Source organism: Thermobia domestica, chromosome 3, assembly GCF_964235325.1.
Source record: "Thermobia domestica chromosome 3, izTheDome1.hap1.1, whole genome shotgun sequence".
NCBI classification, from domain to species: Eukaryota; Metazoa; Arthropoda; class Insecta; order Zygentoma; family Lepismatidae; genus Thermobia; species Thermobia domestica.
Window position 1 is genome coordinate 106,852,310 of NC_137456.1, and position 19,532 is coordinate 106,871,841.

Consider the following 19,532-nt stretch of genomic DNA (forward strand, 5'->3'; position numbering starts at 1 on the left):
GAAAGAATAAGCTAAAAGTGATTATAAATACTTTCTTCAGTCGTGGTCGCCGAGTTTCAGGCTTGGCTTAAAATATGTATTTACCAGGATATCGACACCAGAACAGAAAAGAAAAAAATGTTTGAGACTCATGCATAACTTAATGAGTTTTGTTCGCACCCGATCAAATACCTTGTAAACATAGTTCAGCTGTGATCTATTATATAAAAATGAAAAGAATGTTGTTTGTGATTGCATCATGGGAAAACGGATAAAACCATTTGAAATTAATCTTGGATGTAGTTGTAACGGATATCGAACTGGCTTTTTATCATGTTACTCTGATTAAAGTGCGTATTCTAAGGAGGGAAGAGAGGGGTAAAGGGGCAAAATGTATGGGAAAATTGAGTATCTCGAGATCCTGTCAAACTAGGAAGAAGAAACTTGGTATATAAACTCCTCATTTAAAAATAAGTAGACCTGTGTCCCAGCGTTTGTATGAATTTCCGTTGTAAGAGAGGCATTTTCTATAATTTCTTTCCTCACATTGAAAGTGCCAGTACGTACTGTTTCTGATCGTATCACGGGGAAACAGTTGAATAGTTTGAAATAAATTTTAGAACGTAGCTAGTACGTACCTTGAGCTGGGTTATCATCAGCTTACTTTGATTCAATGGCTCATCTTAGGAGAGAGAGGGAGTAGAAGTGGTTCAAAATGTATGTATGTATAAAAAAAAAAAAAAAAAAAAAAGTATGTCGCGAGCCTACCAGGTTAGGAAAATGAAACACGGTATATAAACTCCTCATAAAAAATAAGTGGACATGTGTTCCAGCGTTTTTGAAATTTTTGTTTCAAGCGGAGAAGGACATTTTCTACAATGCATTTCTTCACATTGAAAGCAGCGTTTCCTGTTGTTTGTGATCACACCACGGGGAAACGGTTGAACATTTTGAAATGTATTTTGGAACGTAGCTAGTACGTATCTCAAGCTGGTTTTTTTTATTGTGTTACTTTGATTAAAAAGTACATTCTAATGGAAGTAGATTTCAAAATTTCAGCCAAAAATACAGTATGTTATGAGCCCATAAACTTAAGAAGATCGAACTAGGTATGAACCTCTCGTTAAGTTAAGGGGATACGTCTCTTCCGTTTTCGAGAATTTCCGTTTTAAGGAGAGAAGGATGGGCATTTTTCTATAATTTCTTTCTTCACATTTAAATCGATGTTACCGGTTGTTTTTGATTGCCTCACGGGGAAGCGGTTGAATAGTTTGAAATTAGTTTTTGAGAATAATCGGATTTTATCATGTAACTTTGCTTAAAGAACGTATCCTAAGGAAGAAGGGTTCAAAATTTATGCCAAAAAATAGAATATCTTATGAAGTTTTTATTATTACACTTTCATTGATATGCATATCCTAAGAGGGAGAGGAGGCTCAAATATTTTCCATGAACGTAATTCTTCCCGTGCAAAGAACGGGTATTTCGATGTTTTTTGTAGTACATACTGGCGTATTAGTATAAACAAATAATATAATGTCTTTCTCCATACGTTATTTAAATACAAATCGAAAGCCTTTTACTTAGAAAAAGAATTTACTAAAAATATAACTCTTAACTTTAACACTAACGGTAATCAGATCGTGAAATTCTCGGATTGTTCTTGCATATCTGGTGGAGTATATGACATACAGTACAATTATCATGTGTAACAAAGGCCCTTTAGTCGTAAAATCTTTTATAAGAAAGCAAACTGGCAATTAAAAATGAGAAATAAAAAAGTGAAGTGAGGCTGTCCAAGCTCGTGCTGTGAGAAATCACACTCACCAACCCCAACGCAGATAAAATGCTAACGATATTGCAAGACTTATGACTCATTCCTGCATCATGATAATTTATAAGGGCGGTGAACTTGGTTCTTCTCAACTAATAGCTTTTAATTAATGCAGTATGTTGAATGTTAGTCAATCCTTTTTAATTACTATTATGTATAAAAACAAATAATGAGTTGTGGTTTCAATTTTTGTTTTCTAAGGAACAAATTCAGGTGTCAAACAGTTAAAATTCTAAAAAATAATGTTAATTCATTTAAGTCGCTTTTGGTTTATTGTGTTTGAAAGAAAATACTTTATCTTTTAGGATATATTTTTGGAACATCCAAATGTAGAGGTTTGCTACGATTTAATGGATACACATATTAGTATTTGCTCTGCTGCAGTGCCACCACTTTTCTCAGATAACTTTGACTTTCAAACGGGAGATGACTTCGTTCGAGGTATTCTAATGAATGAAGAAATTCTAGGGAATACCATTTATTGCCACGTGTTGGAGAATGAATATGCGGCTAGAGTATCCAATCTTCCAATGTATCATTCCGTAAGGTCAGTGATCATTCAAAATCTTTCGTAGTTCATTAGTGCCACCACATTCTTTGTTAGAACGCGATTGAATAGAATCAGCTAATATTATTTGAAAGTAGTTTGTAAGTTTTATTAAACTACTATCATCTTAACAAAAGTTGGACATGATTAAGGTTTATTAAAAGCAAAATAGTGGTTAAAAATATAATTACTAAATGAGAAGGATCATTAACCATTATTTTCCAGGTAGTACGCAGGTTCGATTTCTTGTTGGTGATTTGAGTTTAGGGTCCCTGTCAGTAGTGAGACTATATGAGATGTGGACTTACATTTTAACCTGGAATCCGAACTACACGAATTCCCGCCGGGAATCGAACCCAGGTCTCCCACGTCAAAGGCGCGTACACTAACCATATAGTGCGTAAGGTTCGAGTATTTCTAGTTTAAAAGTAGAGTTCTATGTTTATTAATGTTGCTGTGTATGCACTTGTTTTATGTAAAAATTTAAAAAAAAAAGTTTGTGCTGCACGTTTAAAGCAGAAACATACTAAATGTATGCTGAGTAGTAGGTAATAGCTTGTGCAAAATAATTACCAGAAAATGTCAGATGAGAAAGATTTGATTTAATTTCAGTTTAGCGTCCCTTTCAGCATCGAGGCTATATGAGACATGGACCTACAGCATAACGTGAGATCCGGACCACATCCGATGAAAAAGAATTTGAAGAATAATATCACCGACCTAAAGCTCATTTTTTGGATTCAAAAAGGACATTGGGAAAAATAGACTTAATTTCGAACTTTATTAATCAACCCTCGTATGTTTCCAAACACTAGAAGCTTTTCCATCATCGCTTTGGTATTTTGTGCATTAGTGTTGGTAGGCCTCACTTCGATTTTACGGCCATATATGGCCGAGGAACAAGGACTGTTCACGTGATAATAGCGTGCTTAGAGAATGTTCCTTCGAGTCTGATCTTCGGGACAATCACTTTCCACCTACGCACTTTATAACTAAAAAGCTTATTGGATAATAATTCTGGTCCCGACGCTAAGAGTGAACATCGGGTTTTTCCGGTTGACCGTATACAAGCTTTGGTTTGCTAACTAGAGAGCTCAGTGTGTTTTTGGTACGCGTGCCTGTTGGGCATTTTGCGAAGAGCACCCACAAAGCCGAGTAGAGTGCGTGAATTCCCAAGATTAAGAGAGAAGAGCTCCCCTTGGAAGGGTCGAGCTAAAGAAAAAGTTTGATTCCGCGAATGATCTATAATACTTGTTAGCATTTTTAAGTGTTTTTATAATATCAGTGTCTCCGTAATGAACGTTTAAGTTTGAACCAGTGAATAACTAGGAACTAAGAGCATCAGTTACGACGATCACCTGTCTTTACTAGTGGGAAGCTAAATTTAATTTCCCAAAGTTAACATTCGCCGCTCCAAGATCATCATGGCTTCAGCCTGAAGAATTCTTGTCAACCTGTCATTCAGTGGATTCCACTCCAGGGCCCCAACGATATCAACTGACAGGTCGAAGACTAACTGTGAGTAATTAAAACATTGAGTTTTTCACGCAATACAGAAAGCCACCACTTCGTTACGTGTATTCGATCAAAATTAAAAAGAAAGATCAAAATAATCAGAGAACGTTAATAATAGTTATTCGTTTGTTTGTAATTTTCTGTATTATTTTTTAATTGTGTATTTCATATCTAATAACATTATATTTTTATATAGTTTAACTAAGTCTTGTGATTTATAGTGTGCTGTGAACTCATGTCCGTTAATACTTTCGTCCAGTTTCACCATTCATACATATTTTATTTTACGGTACTTATGTTTTATTGATCTGTGTGCCCGGCTTCGGTTTCAGTAAGATATAAGTGCGGAAGTGATTGTGCCCTGCCATGGCAAAGCTGGGTAAATGCAAATGAATGTTAGGCTCATAGAATTTTCAACGCCGGCAGGGGAACGCGATCACAATAACCAGTAAGTACAGAAAACTAACGGCGTCCCTCCTATTGAGGTCCAATTTTTCGCCAGTTTAGCAATTATTTCAACGTTATTTCATAAATGGTTAATAATCTTAAAATACAATTTCGAGGTTTATGCACATTGTATGTAAGACAACACCCTAATTGGATTGGTCTATCGTCCCCCGAAATCATTTAGGTCTGGTTAGTACTTAAATGAATGATTGCTTGGAAATCTGTATGTCGTTAACAATGCAGCGGCCAATTTTGGGGAGCTACAGTAAAGAAACAAGTAGCGAACTTCTGTTACGAAATCCGGCAACAACGTCGATGGGATAAGCAATGTTGCTGATCACTTTCCCCATCTTCAAATCGCTGGCTGACCGGCGTAAGTACTTTGGAGTTCCGTGCGACGAGTTTAATTTAGAACAATTTGAATAAAGGTGAAAAAAATAGTAAGAACAGTATTAGCGTTTAACGGGGGGAGTCTAAAGATTAAAGATACGCCAATCTATGATGTAATTGTGCTGAACAAAATAATATAAGTAATAATCCTTGTGTGTAGTTTTCAAGAATCATTAATTAATTTATAAATCTAAAAAAATGATGCTGCACCATAATCACGCCACAAGTTCAGATGAAACTGATATTGAAGTGTACCCTCTTTAAAATTTTCGTTACTACGCTAGCAAGATGACAGTACAGTATGGTTAATGAGATATATCCCAAAATTATTTTTACTCTTAAACTTCATTTTATGTTTAATATTGTTATATTTTTTTTCGTATAATATAAGGTCGTTCCGAATAGTAAGGATGACCTCGACATCGTGTTATTATTATTATTATTATTATTATTATTATTATTATTATTATTATTATTATTATTATTATTATTATTATTATTATTTACCCAAAGTACAGGGTGTCCGAGAAGTCCTTCCCTGATTACAGAAATTGATAACGCAGGCTAGAAATAAGATAGAAATATGAAACTGGTGTTGAATTGTTTACAAACTATAAAAGTTTTTGTCTGTGTTAGGTTTGTTCTGTTTTACCAAGTCTCATTGGGGTTTGGACGTCCGTGCCTATCTCGATAGGACATTTCCTGGGCGATGGATTGGTCGTGATGGACCAACAGCTTGGCCTCCACGCTCTCCTGACATAACCCCATTAGACTTCTTTTTATGGGGTTATGTCAAGGATGAGGTCTACCGAACACGTGTACCAGATCTTGAAACCCTGCAGCAAGGAATAACCACAGTCGTTGCATCGATCCCTCCAGTGATGTTGGCTAATGTGTGGATGGAAATTGAATATCGCCTAGATGTGCTACGTGCTACCAAGGGTGCTCATGTGGAAGTGTACTGATGTGACCAAAACTTTTATAGTTTGTAAACAATTCAACACCAGTTTCATATTTCTATCTTATTTCTAGCCTGAGTTATCAATTTCTGTAATCAGGGAAGGACTTCTCGGACACCCTGTATTATGTGGTTGCAACTATACTTGCACATAGGTAAAGTGTATGGAGTTTGCCCTTCTCCGACACAATAAAAATAATTACTAACTTATAAAGGGACATTTTGTTGAGTTCTTTTTTTATGAAGATAGTTTAAATCAGGGATGCAAATAAGCAACAAAATTTTACTAGCCCAAGAAAAAAGCTGCTAGCCCACATCCCATAATAGAAATCATTTACTTACCTTCGGTATGATATTGAATGCTCGCCTCCAGCGATGAACCACTCACCCCGGGCGAGTGGTTATTTGCACCCCTGGTTTAAAATGCTTTTTTCTAACGTTTCTTGAGTTCGCCCTTATCACCCGGAAAGCCTGTATTGAAGAGTTATTCGAATAATTTTAACATCGCTACACAAGGTTTTCAGAGTATAACAATTCCGAGGGTACTATATGTTTAAACTGTATATTTTAAATTTCCTATGCTTAACATTGTATGAAAGAATTAACGATATGCACTTTTTTTTTCAGTCATGATGTTATCCATAGGTGGGTGTATCCTTTAGTTCCGGATATTGGAATATCAAAAAATGTTGGAGATTATGTATATCTGAGGCATAATATATATAAACAGAAAAATGTGACATTGTCAAAGTAAGTATACCTATTCCTTGATATCTAGAAAAGCTAATAAATCATTGTAACTTTCTCCTTCAAAATAATATTTACTCTACTATGATATCCAGAATTTTTGAAGAAATTTGTGATCCAATACAATTTGTACTAGTCAAAAGTAAAATCTTGTCAAACTGGATATATATCTGGACGTTTTATCTAAAACACAGCCTATATGTATTTGGCTGATATTTTTATGAGTAAATAAGTGAACAAAAAAATGCAATATTGAAATTAGCAACTGTGTTGTGAGTCTCGGCTTGTGCAATCGTTAAATTAAAAGTTAATAAATAAGTAGTATGTTGCCTTCTATTTCTAGAAATTCGGAGGCATTATAAAAGAGATAGTGTAAGCATTGTGGCAAACTCTGTGCAGAAGTTTATGTATTACTGCATAAGGTTTATTACTCTTGTTTTTCTGACTTTTTGTTAATTTGTGATTGAAGAGCCACAAATAATAATAATTCTCTGAAAACCAATTTGTGTGTGCGTCACGTGAGTTTTATGGTGAACGAACATTGTGTACGTTGGTTTTCTCGTGGTACTTCTGTTTCCTCCAACTTTTTTCATTCCTCCATTTCATTAATTTTTATCGTGACCGTCTCCTTTAGCCTACACGACATAACTATGGGACGCAAAACTGAAAAATTTCATTCCAAAACTAATTTTTGCAAGCAGTGATTGAATGTCCGCAGGGCGTACAATATATTGCTCGCCATGCACAAGAAGCAATAGTGATATGCTGTATGATATTTGTGCTTATATAGTAGAAAAAAGTTTTTTTCAGACGTTTACTATTTTCAAGTTTAATATTGTTACAATATTCAGTAAAGAGTCCACAGTTTCTTTATTGACATAATATTTATTATAACTAACTGACATAATACAAAATATTTCGTACCACTTTACACTTGTCACTACTTTGTGTGTTACTCCATAAAACACTTGCGATAAAGCCCATGATACAGTTAAAACACGTATATTAAACTTTTTCAGAACAGCTATATTTCGCATATCGTCATACCTTCAGTATCTCTACGCGCCAGTGATTCAGTTCATCAAAAGCACACATGGTAGTGATGTGTGAGGTGATTTTCTTGGACGTAATACTTTCCCGAAGACTTCTTAACAGTCCAATGGCTATATATGTTCGAAATAATAATAGAAAATGTATCTAAAAAGCATTTGAAAAAATAAGACCTATCAAAATAAGTATGCTCAGTGTACTTTATTGCTGAGAGTTTGTTTGATGTCATAATTGATTTGAAAACATATTCAACAATGGGATGTCTTGAAAACAAGTATTATTGTATTGGAAGTCTTTTAAATATATTAGTTAGCTGTATTTCAACAGTTATATTTTTTTCTTTGATATGTGTGTTAATCTATTTGAATTCTATCCAAACAAAGAGACAGGAATATCAGTTCTATGATCTTTTGCGTTACAAAAAGTGTATGGCTATCGTGACACTACCAAAACTCTTCGATAACCACAAAAGACAATATCTTGTTAAATCTCTTTACTCTCAGTCTATACCTTGACTATCTTCTGAAACTCTCAACTTTATATCATTCATAAATTCTCTGTCTTAGCATATCATTCCAATATTAATCGTATTTCTAACATTTATAATCTTCTGAGTAATATTGAATCACAAGATCAAACCATCTTCAAAACTGTATCTAATATGCATTCTATTTGCACAGGTTATCTTTCATTTTACCTAGTAATAGTCAGTGTCACATTCTTAAGCACTTTGTACCGTTCTCATATTCCATCAATGTGGAATGCTGATTTTTACAAAAAGAACTGGACTTGTAAATGTTTTTGTGTAATTTGCCCTTAAATATGAAAACTGTGTTTTGTTTAATACGTTTATCGATTACGGAACTTCTGGCTTCTTATGTTTTGAAAAAAAGAAAATAAAACTAATCAGGTTTATAAAATTTTAAGAATATATTTTGAAATTCGGAAATGCGGCAAATATTATGAGTTCTTCGTGTTCGCAAAGAAATCGTTTGAACTAGAAGTCTCGCACGAAATTCAACTCCTTGTTTGGGCATCTTAGTGAATCACATACCACAGTTTCTTCTGTTCTAGGTCAAACATCTAAAAACGCTGGAATATGTGTTTAACTAGAAATAATGTAAGTAAAAGGCTAATAGTCACCGCAAGAAACAAACCACATTTCTAATTATTATCACCGCTCGCAATATAGTGATAATTTGTTTAACTATTTTAAGGAATTCCGTATGTATGTAACCTTAAGGGATTCCGAGGTATGGACATATTATAATAATTGTAACTCCTATGCCTTCTTCTTTCCACCTCTCCTCTTCCCTGGACCGTATATAAAAACGATCAGACATGCATTTAATTATTTTAAGTGAAAAGTCGAAATATCAAATTTCGTATCTCTAATCTTAAGGGATTCTGATATATGGACATGTTATAATTATTCCAGCCCCTATTCTTTCCCCACGCTTTCTCCTTCTTCTTCGAATTAATGGCACTTTACGGCACGAACCTTATGTACTCTGAAAATGTCAAGTTTCTGGCTTAAGCAGTTTGGCCTAGACGTTGATAAGCGAGTCATAATTTGTTCTTTTATATAAATAGAGAGAGATAACTCGTGGTGAAGGTTTAATATAAACATTCTAATTTGGTTAAATATTTTGTTTCCTTCAGAGGCTGTGTGTTGGAGGAAGATGTGGTAATAGGTGAAGGATCCACTATTGGTGGAAAAACATATGTAACTTGCTCCGTGATTGGAAAGAATTGTAAAATAGGAAACAATGTACAAATTAAATATTCATATCTTTGGGATAATGTGATAGTGGAGGTAAGTGATAATGTTCTTTTATATTAATTGTACAAAGTCCATATAAAAGTTCAATTGAATATATATATATATATATATATATATATATATATATATATATATATATATATATATATATATATATATATATATATATATATATATATATATATATATATAACTTGCAAATACGATTGGAAAGTAGATAAGTATGTAAGCCGATAATATCCTGTTTGAGTAGCAATGTGTAATTTTTGTAAAGCTTAATTTACGAGGGAGCAGGAGTAAATGCAGCTAGTATGGATTAAGAGGTTCGATTTAGCATACACAATAATCACTTTTCATTTATATATATATATATATATATATATATTTGGTCTAGGAATTAATTCGTGCGGTTGGTACGCACACATTGAAGCTGTAGTACAATCACAAAATACATAAATACCTTAAGAAAAATATTGTCCATCGCTAGCCACCACTTTCGCCCATCTGTCAGGCAATGTAAGGATTCCGTGGCGAAAGAAGTCCTCATCCTTGGAAGCGATCCAGTCAGAGACCCATGTTTCGATATCTTCTGAAGAAGTAAACCGCTGTCCAATCAAATCGTTGTTCATGCAATCGAACAAGTAGTAGTCCGAAGGAGCAACGTCTGGTGAATACGGCGGGTGGGGTAAAACTTCCCATCCGACATTTTCTAAATAGGTTTTGACCGGTTTTGCGACATGTGGGCGAGCGTTATCATGTTGAACAATAAGTTTATCATGTCTGTTCTTCCATTCTGGTCGTGTTCTGCCCAGAGCTTGCTTCAAACGCATTAATTGTCGTCGATAACGTTCTCCATTCATAGTTTCACCCGGTTGCAGCAGCTCATAGTACACCACACCTTTCATATCCCACCATATGCACAGCATAACCTTTGCACAGTGAATATCTCGTTTTGGTTGTGATGGACCTGGTTCACCTGGTTTCACCCAGGCCTTTTTTCGTTTAGGGTTCTCGTAATGGATCCACTTCTCATCACCCGTAATAATTCGATGCAGAAACCCCTTTCTGCTCTGTCGTTGAAGCAGCAATTCGCAAATGGTTTTTCGTCTTTCAACGTCTCTGTCTTTCAATTCATGTGGAACCCAATGTGACATCTTTTGAATCATTCCCATGGCTTTCAAGCGTTTGGAGACTGTTGTTTGATCAACGCCTAATGCTGCTGCAAGTTGTTCCTGCGTTTGACACGAATCCTGCTCGAGCAATGCTGTCAATTCTTCGTCTTGAAATTTTTTTGGCTGTCCAGCTCGCTCTTGGTCTGCCAAGCCGAAATCACCACTTCTAAACCGTGCAAACCACTTCTGACACGTTCGCTCAGCTAGAGCATGGTCACCATACACTTCCACCAAAATACGATGACTTTCAGTCGCACTTTTCTGCATGTTAAAGTAATGCAGCAGGACACCCCGCAAAAACACTTTATCAGGCACAAATTGCGCCATGTTCACTTAACTACAAACTGGTGTTGTTGACGCTTTAATCCACTGCCCTATACTACGAACGATAAGCGATGACAGGGGTTTGCAACACATGTGTGGATACACGGAACTGTGGGACGCTCCGTTCGTTGCGCCATCTCTTGTCCACCCGCACGAATTAATTCCTAGACCAAATATATATATATTGAAAAAAGTTGCACAATAGCTCAATGTAAAATACAGATACGCTAATGCAGCTGTACCGATGGAAGCTTCATGGGTATACTAAAGTTGTAATTTATTATGTTAATCGACTTTCGCATGAAGTTTTCGGATATTAATATAATAAATTACAACTTTAGTATACCCATGAAGCTTCAATCGGTACAATTGCATTAACATATCTGTCGCTCACATTGAACTACTTAGCTGTTTTTGTAGAAAAACTTAGTAGACCGAGAGATATAATATTTATTTATTTTATATCTTGTTCAAAGGGGTGGAGTGTTAGAACCCGGCACCTTTTTTCGTTCGCCACTAACTTTAATAAAAATTTAGTTTATTTTAAAAATTATAAAAAGCTCTATTGCTTATTTACTTCTTCCTTTGAAAGTATTTATTAGATTGGTGCGAGTGAAGTGTCCACCCAGTTGCGTCATTTTCAAAGGAAAAAAAAATGGAACTACAATACCTGGTTAACCAAAATAGTCGCTGTCTGCAATTACATAATATTGCCATCGCTCAGCAAATGATTGGATTCCGTGGTGAATGAAGTCTGGAGTCTGCGATGCGAAGAAGTCCTCAACCACACGGTGCACCTCCCAATCGTCAGGAAATCGTCTTCTCTCCCAAGAAGTGATCGAGATTCCGGAAGAGGTGGGACTCAGTGGGAAAGATATCGAGAGAATGCGGTGGACGAGGAGTGGTTTCATACTGCAACTCATGGAGATCTTGTACCATCCTTTGCGAAAGTTATGAGTTAGCAGTGTTACACAACATGAAGACACCATGTCTGTTGACCATTGCTAGATGCTTGCGGACAACTTTGGGGTACATTTCGTGGAGTTTAGTGCTATAACGATGTGCATTGATGGTTTCGCCTGGGAAAAACATGATGGATTGGTCCTACATAGACCACCATAACACCTCCGTCTGTGGATGTAAAAGTGGTTTAGGAAACCATTCTTGACATTGATCATGATCCTGTTATCATGTTGTTGTAGTGACTGCTTACGATTATCATAGCAGATCCATTTTCATCAGAAATTACAATCCGATTCAAGACTTTTCCCGGGTATTCCTAAAACTCAGAGAACTGCAACCTAAGATAGCGATTCTTGTAATCCAGCTTCAACTCATGTGGAACCGTAAGTCCAAGTTTTTCATCTCACCGATTGCATGGACCCACCTAACGATAGTGATGTGGTGTATGCCTAACTTGTCCACATTGGCACGAACACTTTACCGAGGACCTGCTTCCACGGTGTTCCTAAAGAGCTCATCTGAACATGATGTTGATCGGTCCCCGTGAGACTCATTTTGTAATACTGTGTTACCGGAGTGAAATTTGACAAACCAACGGCCAATTGTGCGTTCATCACCATTCATGGCCCAAATGCACATTTTTGTTGTTGTGCAGAATGTCCAAGTTTGAATTCGTGGGGAAAAAATCGCAGTTGTGTGCTCTCCATGGTACTTTTTTATATGACCCTGTTGAACAGCACATTTACTTGTGACTGCTCGATATTCCAGTTGCTGGACGTGTACCAGAGTTTGTGACGTTAGACGCGTGACCTTAGTTTATTTCTGTGTTACGTTGTTGAGGTAAATTTCCCACTAGACGTACCAACATAATTTGAACTATACTATTTACTCGCACAAAACTTTAGGGAAGACAAGTGTTTCATATATTTAATTCACTTACTTAACAGCAAATAAATACGTTAAATTGCCTATATGTCCTTTTAAACACAAACGCATGGAAAATCCCATTATAACAATGTTCATACATATTTTAGCGTGTTTTCTTGACTTCTTACTTCTATGAATTTAAAAGGATTAGTATTAAAGTGAATGTCACCACACATTATACTTTAGTTTTTAGCAATGCGAAATTTAACTTAGTCTTCTGTCTTCAATTAACCCAAAAAGGTCAAAGACTTCTAACGAGTGCTGAAAATTTTCGCAGTCATAGCTTACCCTGTCCCCTTTGGTCGAACCAGCTGCTGCCCAAGATGATGTAAAAACCGATCGTGAAAGAACTTTTGTGGAAAGAACTTTTTGCAGACACATTGGTATTTACTCAAACGTAAATTTAATAATTTACGGCGTATTTTTCTTTTTTCTTTCTTTTCTTTTTTTTCTTTTTCTTTTTCTTTTCCTTTCTTTTTTTTTTGAGTATATTATTGTGTGTTATAAATTCAGTTGTGTGTTGTAATACCGATTCTTTTCCAGGACAATTGTATAATCGAGTATTCTCTCTTGGATGATAATGTCACTGTGAACTCAAATTCCAAACTAGAAGGCAATTGTATCCTTGGTAAAGGTGTTGTATTTCCTTCCAATCTTCAGAAGAGTGGCTTGAGACTCGTTTCGTCATTACGTTCAGGAGATGAAGCCTTCGGAAATGGTAAGCAGGGAGAAAAATAAACTTATTTTCCTTTTGAATCCTTTCAGTGTCATAGTGCAATGCTATAGTGCGTATCTAATTAGTTAGCCAGTTGTTCCTGCTATGTTTCTGTTTCAACTATGACATTAATAATATTCCTGACATGTTAACAGTCATTTTCTTTCATACAAAATTCAGAGAAGGTTAACTTGAATACAATCTGACATATTTTGTTAAGATTATTCTTATGTGCCCTGTAAAGAGTGAACTAAGTTGAATAAAATATAAAATTGTTTGTGAAGCCAAAGCTCTTCAATAATATCGAAATTTCGAAGGCAACAGAACTGGTTGCTGAAATCGTGTTAGGAATATAAGAATTCGATTAGAGCTACCGGGGCACATGAGGGGTGGGTGTTAAGGTTAGCTTTGTTTTCTGTACAGTTTTCGCCACATTTCGTATAAGGGTTAAATGGCTAGCATAATAATAATAATAATAATAATAATAATAATAAAAAAAATAGCATCAGCATATTTACAGGCAGGATTTAAGATTTCAAATTGTTGAGTGTTGATAGTGAAAAAAAATTAGCAAATTGAGTCGAGAGCACGTACTGGCTCCATATGCGCACCTTGTTCAAAATTTTTTGAAGAACTTACTGGTAGTTTACCAAAACTCCTTTAAATATTTATCCTGTTTGTGTGTGTGTCCGGGAGACAAAAACTCTCAAGAACTACTTGGTGGATCACCACCAAATTTGGACAGGATGACTATCGAAAGGTAGGAATCGAGTTCGTTTTTAGAAGTGACATTCAAACCCAAAGTGGTAGAATTTACCCATTTCAAGTTTTCACATTAATCACAATAGAATAAAAACAGTAATAGATAGCGAGAAGCTGTTTTCAGCATTGATTAAATGCCCCAAGAAAATATTTCATCTCCATCCTGTGTACTCTGTACGAAATCAAAAGTGATTGAAATCCACTACAACTGCTTGTTTCAATATTATCTTCGTAGAACAAAAACGATAACAGATAGTGAGAAGCAGTCTTCTGGAATCGATTCAGCGCTCTAAGAATAGATACCATCTTCTCTCTTTACCCTCCGTTCCGGTCGGAATTGGCAGAAAACGGTGATCACCATAGAGTAGAAACGGTAACAGATGGCGAGAAGTGTCCCAAAAATTTACATGTATCTACTAAGATCGAAAATAGCACAAACCGGTTTGAACATTGATCGCTATAGAGTGCGAACTAGCAACACCCGCTACCACCTCTACTTCCACTTTCGGAGAGCTAAAAATCTACCACCATTTCCGTTTCAGTATTAATTTAAGAAAATATCACGCCATACAAACCTAACTCCTTCACATGACACTGCTACTTATTTCTATTCAGGTAAAGTATTAAAAACAAGTAAGAAGTAAAAACGAATAACAAGAAGTTTTCATAGTATGCTGAAGTATCATATTTTTCTATTTATCGTGTTAATGCAATATGTTTTAAAATGAAAAGGAAGAGCTCCAGTTTCTTTTTGAAAACTTTTTAATAATTAAACGCAGTTGGATCGGAAAGAGAGCTTTATTTGTATGTTAGCGCATTATTACGATGAAAGAAATTGCGATAATTCTATGATATACGTCTTCATTAAATCAGCGTTTGGAATGAGATTAAATGCTTCATCAGTCTGTAAAATAGTCATATAAATTATTGAATTAAAAGAAAATATTGTGTTGGTTATTCTGAAAGAGTTTCGGGTGTTAATTAAATGTTGTTACGTGTGTCTCGAAGAATTTCAGAAGGGGCACGGTGGCTTAGAGGTAGAGCATTCACTTTTGGTGCTAGCAGTCCCTGGTTCGATCCCAGGCCAATTCAGATTGTAGTGGACAACATAGTGTCCATGGGTCTTCTCGGGATTATCCGTTTCCTCCCACATTCTAATTACATCAATTCTTTCCCTTATCATTTACGTTCATTAATCACTCGTTTTCTTGAATCTAAATAATAGCATAATTGTGGAACGTAAAATTAACAATTACGTTCTTTTTTTTTTTTTTTTTTTTTTTTTTTTTTTTTTTTTTTTTTAGGAATTTCAGCGTTTTTCCTTCTTTCGTATATCTTTAGGTAATATAGTGAGCTGCTGCATATCAAGTATTGATGTCTGTTTAAGTTTTTTTTTAAATTTATTTATTTATAATCACTGTTCAACCCCAAATTTCTTTTCTGAAAACTAATAGGCGATTCTGAAAGGTTTTGTCCCACTGAATTCGAAAATAATAATAGTTTTTGCGTATCAGGTCTCAATTTTTGGAAAACCCGGAAAAAGTAATTACAAGTTTCTATATTCTGGGACTAATTTGGATTTGTTATTAAACATATCCTTTTTATAAATAATTATATATATATATATATATATATATATATATATACTGCACATAGCATGCGTTATTCATACATTGCAATATATAAAATACAAACGATCATTAATGGAAAATACATTACTTCCGGCCCCCGCCGTACATGAAAGTTGAAAAAATGTTGCGGAAAAAAGTGGAAACTTTACCGTCGGAACTAACGTTTCCCACCTACACCTGGCAACATGGGACGGCGGTGGAACAACTGAGCATCAATATTGTATGTTTACTTCCTTGCTTGTTGGTCTGGTAAGCTCCATTTTCTCTTGACGTAGTGTGCTAATAGAAGATAAACAACATTGAAACGTGTGTTGTTGTGACTCATAACTTGTGGATCTTTTGTTGTGAACTGGGTAACATTTGAAAACGTTGTTGTGTATTGTGTTTTATAGTGGTACAATTTTGAAAATGCCTAGGAAGTGTAGAAATGATCCTGACAACTTCTGTTATGTGTGTGAGCGGATAACTCCAAAACCGAAGCTCACTCCAAAACCACCTGTTGTGAAAAAAGCGTATGAATTGTATTTTTCATCGAAAGTCGACGTAGAAAAACCCTGGGTACCGAAATTCTGTTGTAAATCTAAGGGGCTGGCCACGTGGTTCTCACAAGTGTATGCCATTTGCTACACCAATGTTATGGTTTGAATCACGTGATCATGTACACGACTGTTACTTTTGTCTGTCAAATGTAAAGATAATAACCTCCAAGGGTAAACGATCAGTACAATACTCAAATCTACAATCAGCTAGAAGACCCATCCCACATGGTGAAGGTTTTCCAGTGCCAGTGCCGCCAGACGTATGGACAGTAGACAGCAGTGATGTTGATGAAAGTGAAGATGTTATGGATACTGAGAGTGAAGACCCTGCATACAGTGCACATACCAGAGAACCACATTTCATAACGCAAGACGAACTGAACGACCTTATTAGAAACTTGAACCTACCCAAACAACAAGCTGAACTCTTAGCGTAAAAGACTTCAAGGTTGGAACCTTCTTCAAAAGTGACATTTTACAGTGATAGACAACATGACTTCCTCAAATTTTACAGCAGTAGTGATGATTGCATATACTGTACTGACGTAGAAGGACTGATGCAGGCATTACAAATAAAGTATAAAGTCGATGAGTGGCGTTTATTCTTGGACTCGTCAAAAGCAAGTATAAAGTGTGTTCTCCACAACGGTAATACGTACTCTTCCATTCCAGTTGGATATTCCGTTAACTTGAAGGAGACATATCAAAATGTGAAATTTCTTTTCGACAAAGTGAGGTATACTGAGCATCAGTGGAACATATATGGCGACTTGAGGGTGATTGGTTTGGTGTTAGGATTACAGTTGGGCTATACAAAGTATTGTTGTTTTCTGTGTGAGTAGGACAGTAGAGCATGGCCTACTCGTACATCCCTCACTCCCAGAATTAAGAATGTGAAAGAGAAACCCCTTGTTGATGCCAAGAATTTTTTTCTGCCTCTCCTGCACATTAAATTAGGCCTTATGAAGGTGTTCGTGAAAGGGTTGGAAAAGGGAGGACGGATTTAAGTATCTCCAAGAAAAGTTCCCAAGAATATCAGATGCTAAACTAAAAGAAGGTGTATTCATTGGGCCCCAGATACGTCAATTGATGAAAGATGACATATTCGAAGCAAAACTGACTGAGGTGGAACGGAACACCTGGAATTCTTTTAAAAGTGTCTCAGAAAACTTTCTGGAAAATAACAAAAGTGCGAACTATGTGCAACTAGTGAAGGAGTTGTTGTCAACCTGCACATTAGGGGATGCAACATGTCACTGAAAGTGCATTTTCCACACAGTCACTTGTCTTTCTTTCCCGAAAACCTAGAAGCTGTGTCTGATAAGGACGGTGAGAGGTTTCACTAATCCATTCAGACCCTGGAGCAGCATAATAGATTTCTGCTGGAACTTAGCACGTGACACGCTCCCTACATCACACAAGAGGCAAGCTTCATAAGTGTTTCTTTTGGTTTGAATGCTAATGTATAAATGCAGTGATTTCAGCCGCGGCTTTTCCTCACTTACACGTGGAAACTGTAGTTTTTATTGTTAGGTGCATACGAGTTTTTCGCAGTTTGACATACAAAATGTCGCATTTGTTTTTTACAGATCTTGCATTTTGTCGCATTTTGGGCTACATAATTGCCAATTTTGTCGCCAAGTAAATTAGTTTACAAAATTAAATATACAATGTTATACAAACTCTAATACAGGCTTAATATACGTACTTCATCAACTTGCGAAAACCTCCTTGCCCCTATTCATTGTTTGTCAGTCTAATATGAATGTGGGGGCCGCGGTAGCTCAGTGGTAGAGCGTTCACCTCTGGTGCTTGGGGTCCCGGGTTCGATCCCAGCCCCCGCCAAGTGAACTTTGCAGTGGACAAACACCGTGTGCATGGGTTTTCTCGGGGTTCTCCCGTTTCCTCCCACTTTCTTCATTCCACCATTTCATTCATTACTCATCATCACCGTCTCCTTTAGCCTAACCGGCATAACCGTGGTACGTAAAACTCAAAGATTTCATTTCCTAATATGAATGCCACGAAATACAGATATACAGGGTGTTTCAAAACAACACCGACGTTTGGGAGGTGATTCCTGACACCAAGATAAGACAAAAAGTATAGACCAACCTGGGTGCACAAATGCTTCCTTTCGGAGTAATAGGCTGCCGAAAACATGAGAAAATGAAGTGTAAAAGTCCATAGCTCCAAAGGTATAGGATTTAAAGCAGTCGGGTCAAGACTTGATTTTGAAGTTTCAGAAGTGTTTTCTCTAATTTAAATGTTGGTGTGTATATAATGAACTACACCAATAGACTGTAAAAGGTAATTCTCACATCAGAATAGGAAAAACATTAATATGAACCTCTGGTCAAAGGTGCTTAGTTTCAGAGCTAGGGCCGTCCAAATGCACGGAAAAAATATAATTCAATACGCGTTGTTGCGAACACAAGAAACCGTGGAGTGGCGATCCATACCAGCGTAAAGGAAGTCATACATACGCCATTCAGAAATGCATATTCCAACAATATGAATGTGTGCGCAAAAGATTTCCTAGAGGGCAAATTCCAAGACATGCACCCAACAGAACTAATAGATACGCTCGAAATTAAAAGTGGGTCCAACGCAGGCAAAAGGTAAGCCTTGATATAAGTGAATACGTAATGCGTCGGCGGGAGGTCGGAAGTATTAGGGACCGCCAGATCCACACAGTTCCTAACGTTCAGAATAACGCGTGGTGCAATGTTTCACGCTTATATATGTAAAAAAAAAAAAAAAAAAAAACGTGAAATATACCGTCATACAATACATCGTAGCACACGTTATTCTAAACACGGGGAACCATAGAGCTGGCGGTTCCTAACACTTCAACTTGCCTCCAAAGCACTACGCATTCACTGCTATCAAGGCTTACCTGTTGCCTGGGTTGGACCCACTTTTAATTTAAATATATGTGAGTTCTCTTGGGAGCATATCTTGGAATTGCACCCTCTAGGGAATCCCTTGTACGCACATTCACATTGTCACATTGCTATAATATGCATTTTTGAATGGTGTATGTGTGACTTCTTTACGCTGGTATGAGCCGTCACTCCTTCGAAATAACGCGTGTCGAATTATAGCTTTTCCACGCATTTGGACGGCCCTAGCTCGGAAACTATGATCACAGGTCCACATGTACTTTTTTTTCCTATTTTGATTTAAGAAAGTACTGTTAATCTGTTACACTTTATTGGTGTAGTTTATAAACACCCTATATATATA

General features: G+C 36.3%; 1 protein-coding gene across 4 annotated transcripts in view; it reads left to right on the plus strand.

The window, feature by feature from the left end:
• eIF2Bepsilon (eukaryotic translation initiation factor 2B subunit epsilon) overlaps positions 1-19,532 on the plus strand; it is a 57,954-nt gene that overhangs the window by 29,596 nt on the left and 8,826 nt on the right. For all 4 annotated transcript variants that reach the window (XM_081751353.1, XM_081751352.1, XM_081751355.1 and 1 more), the window contains 4 exons: positions 2,119-2,360; positions 6,298-6,420; positions 9,130-9,283; positions 13,180-13,354. In XM_081751353.1, coding sequence (XP_081607479.1) covers positions 2,119-2,360; positions 6,298-6,420; positions 9,130-9,283; positions 13,180-13,354 — 694 coding nt within the window. The remainder of the gene's footprint in view (positions 1-2,118; positions 2,361-6,297; positions 6,421-9,129; positions 9,284-13,179; positions 13,355-19,532) is intronic.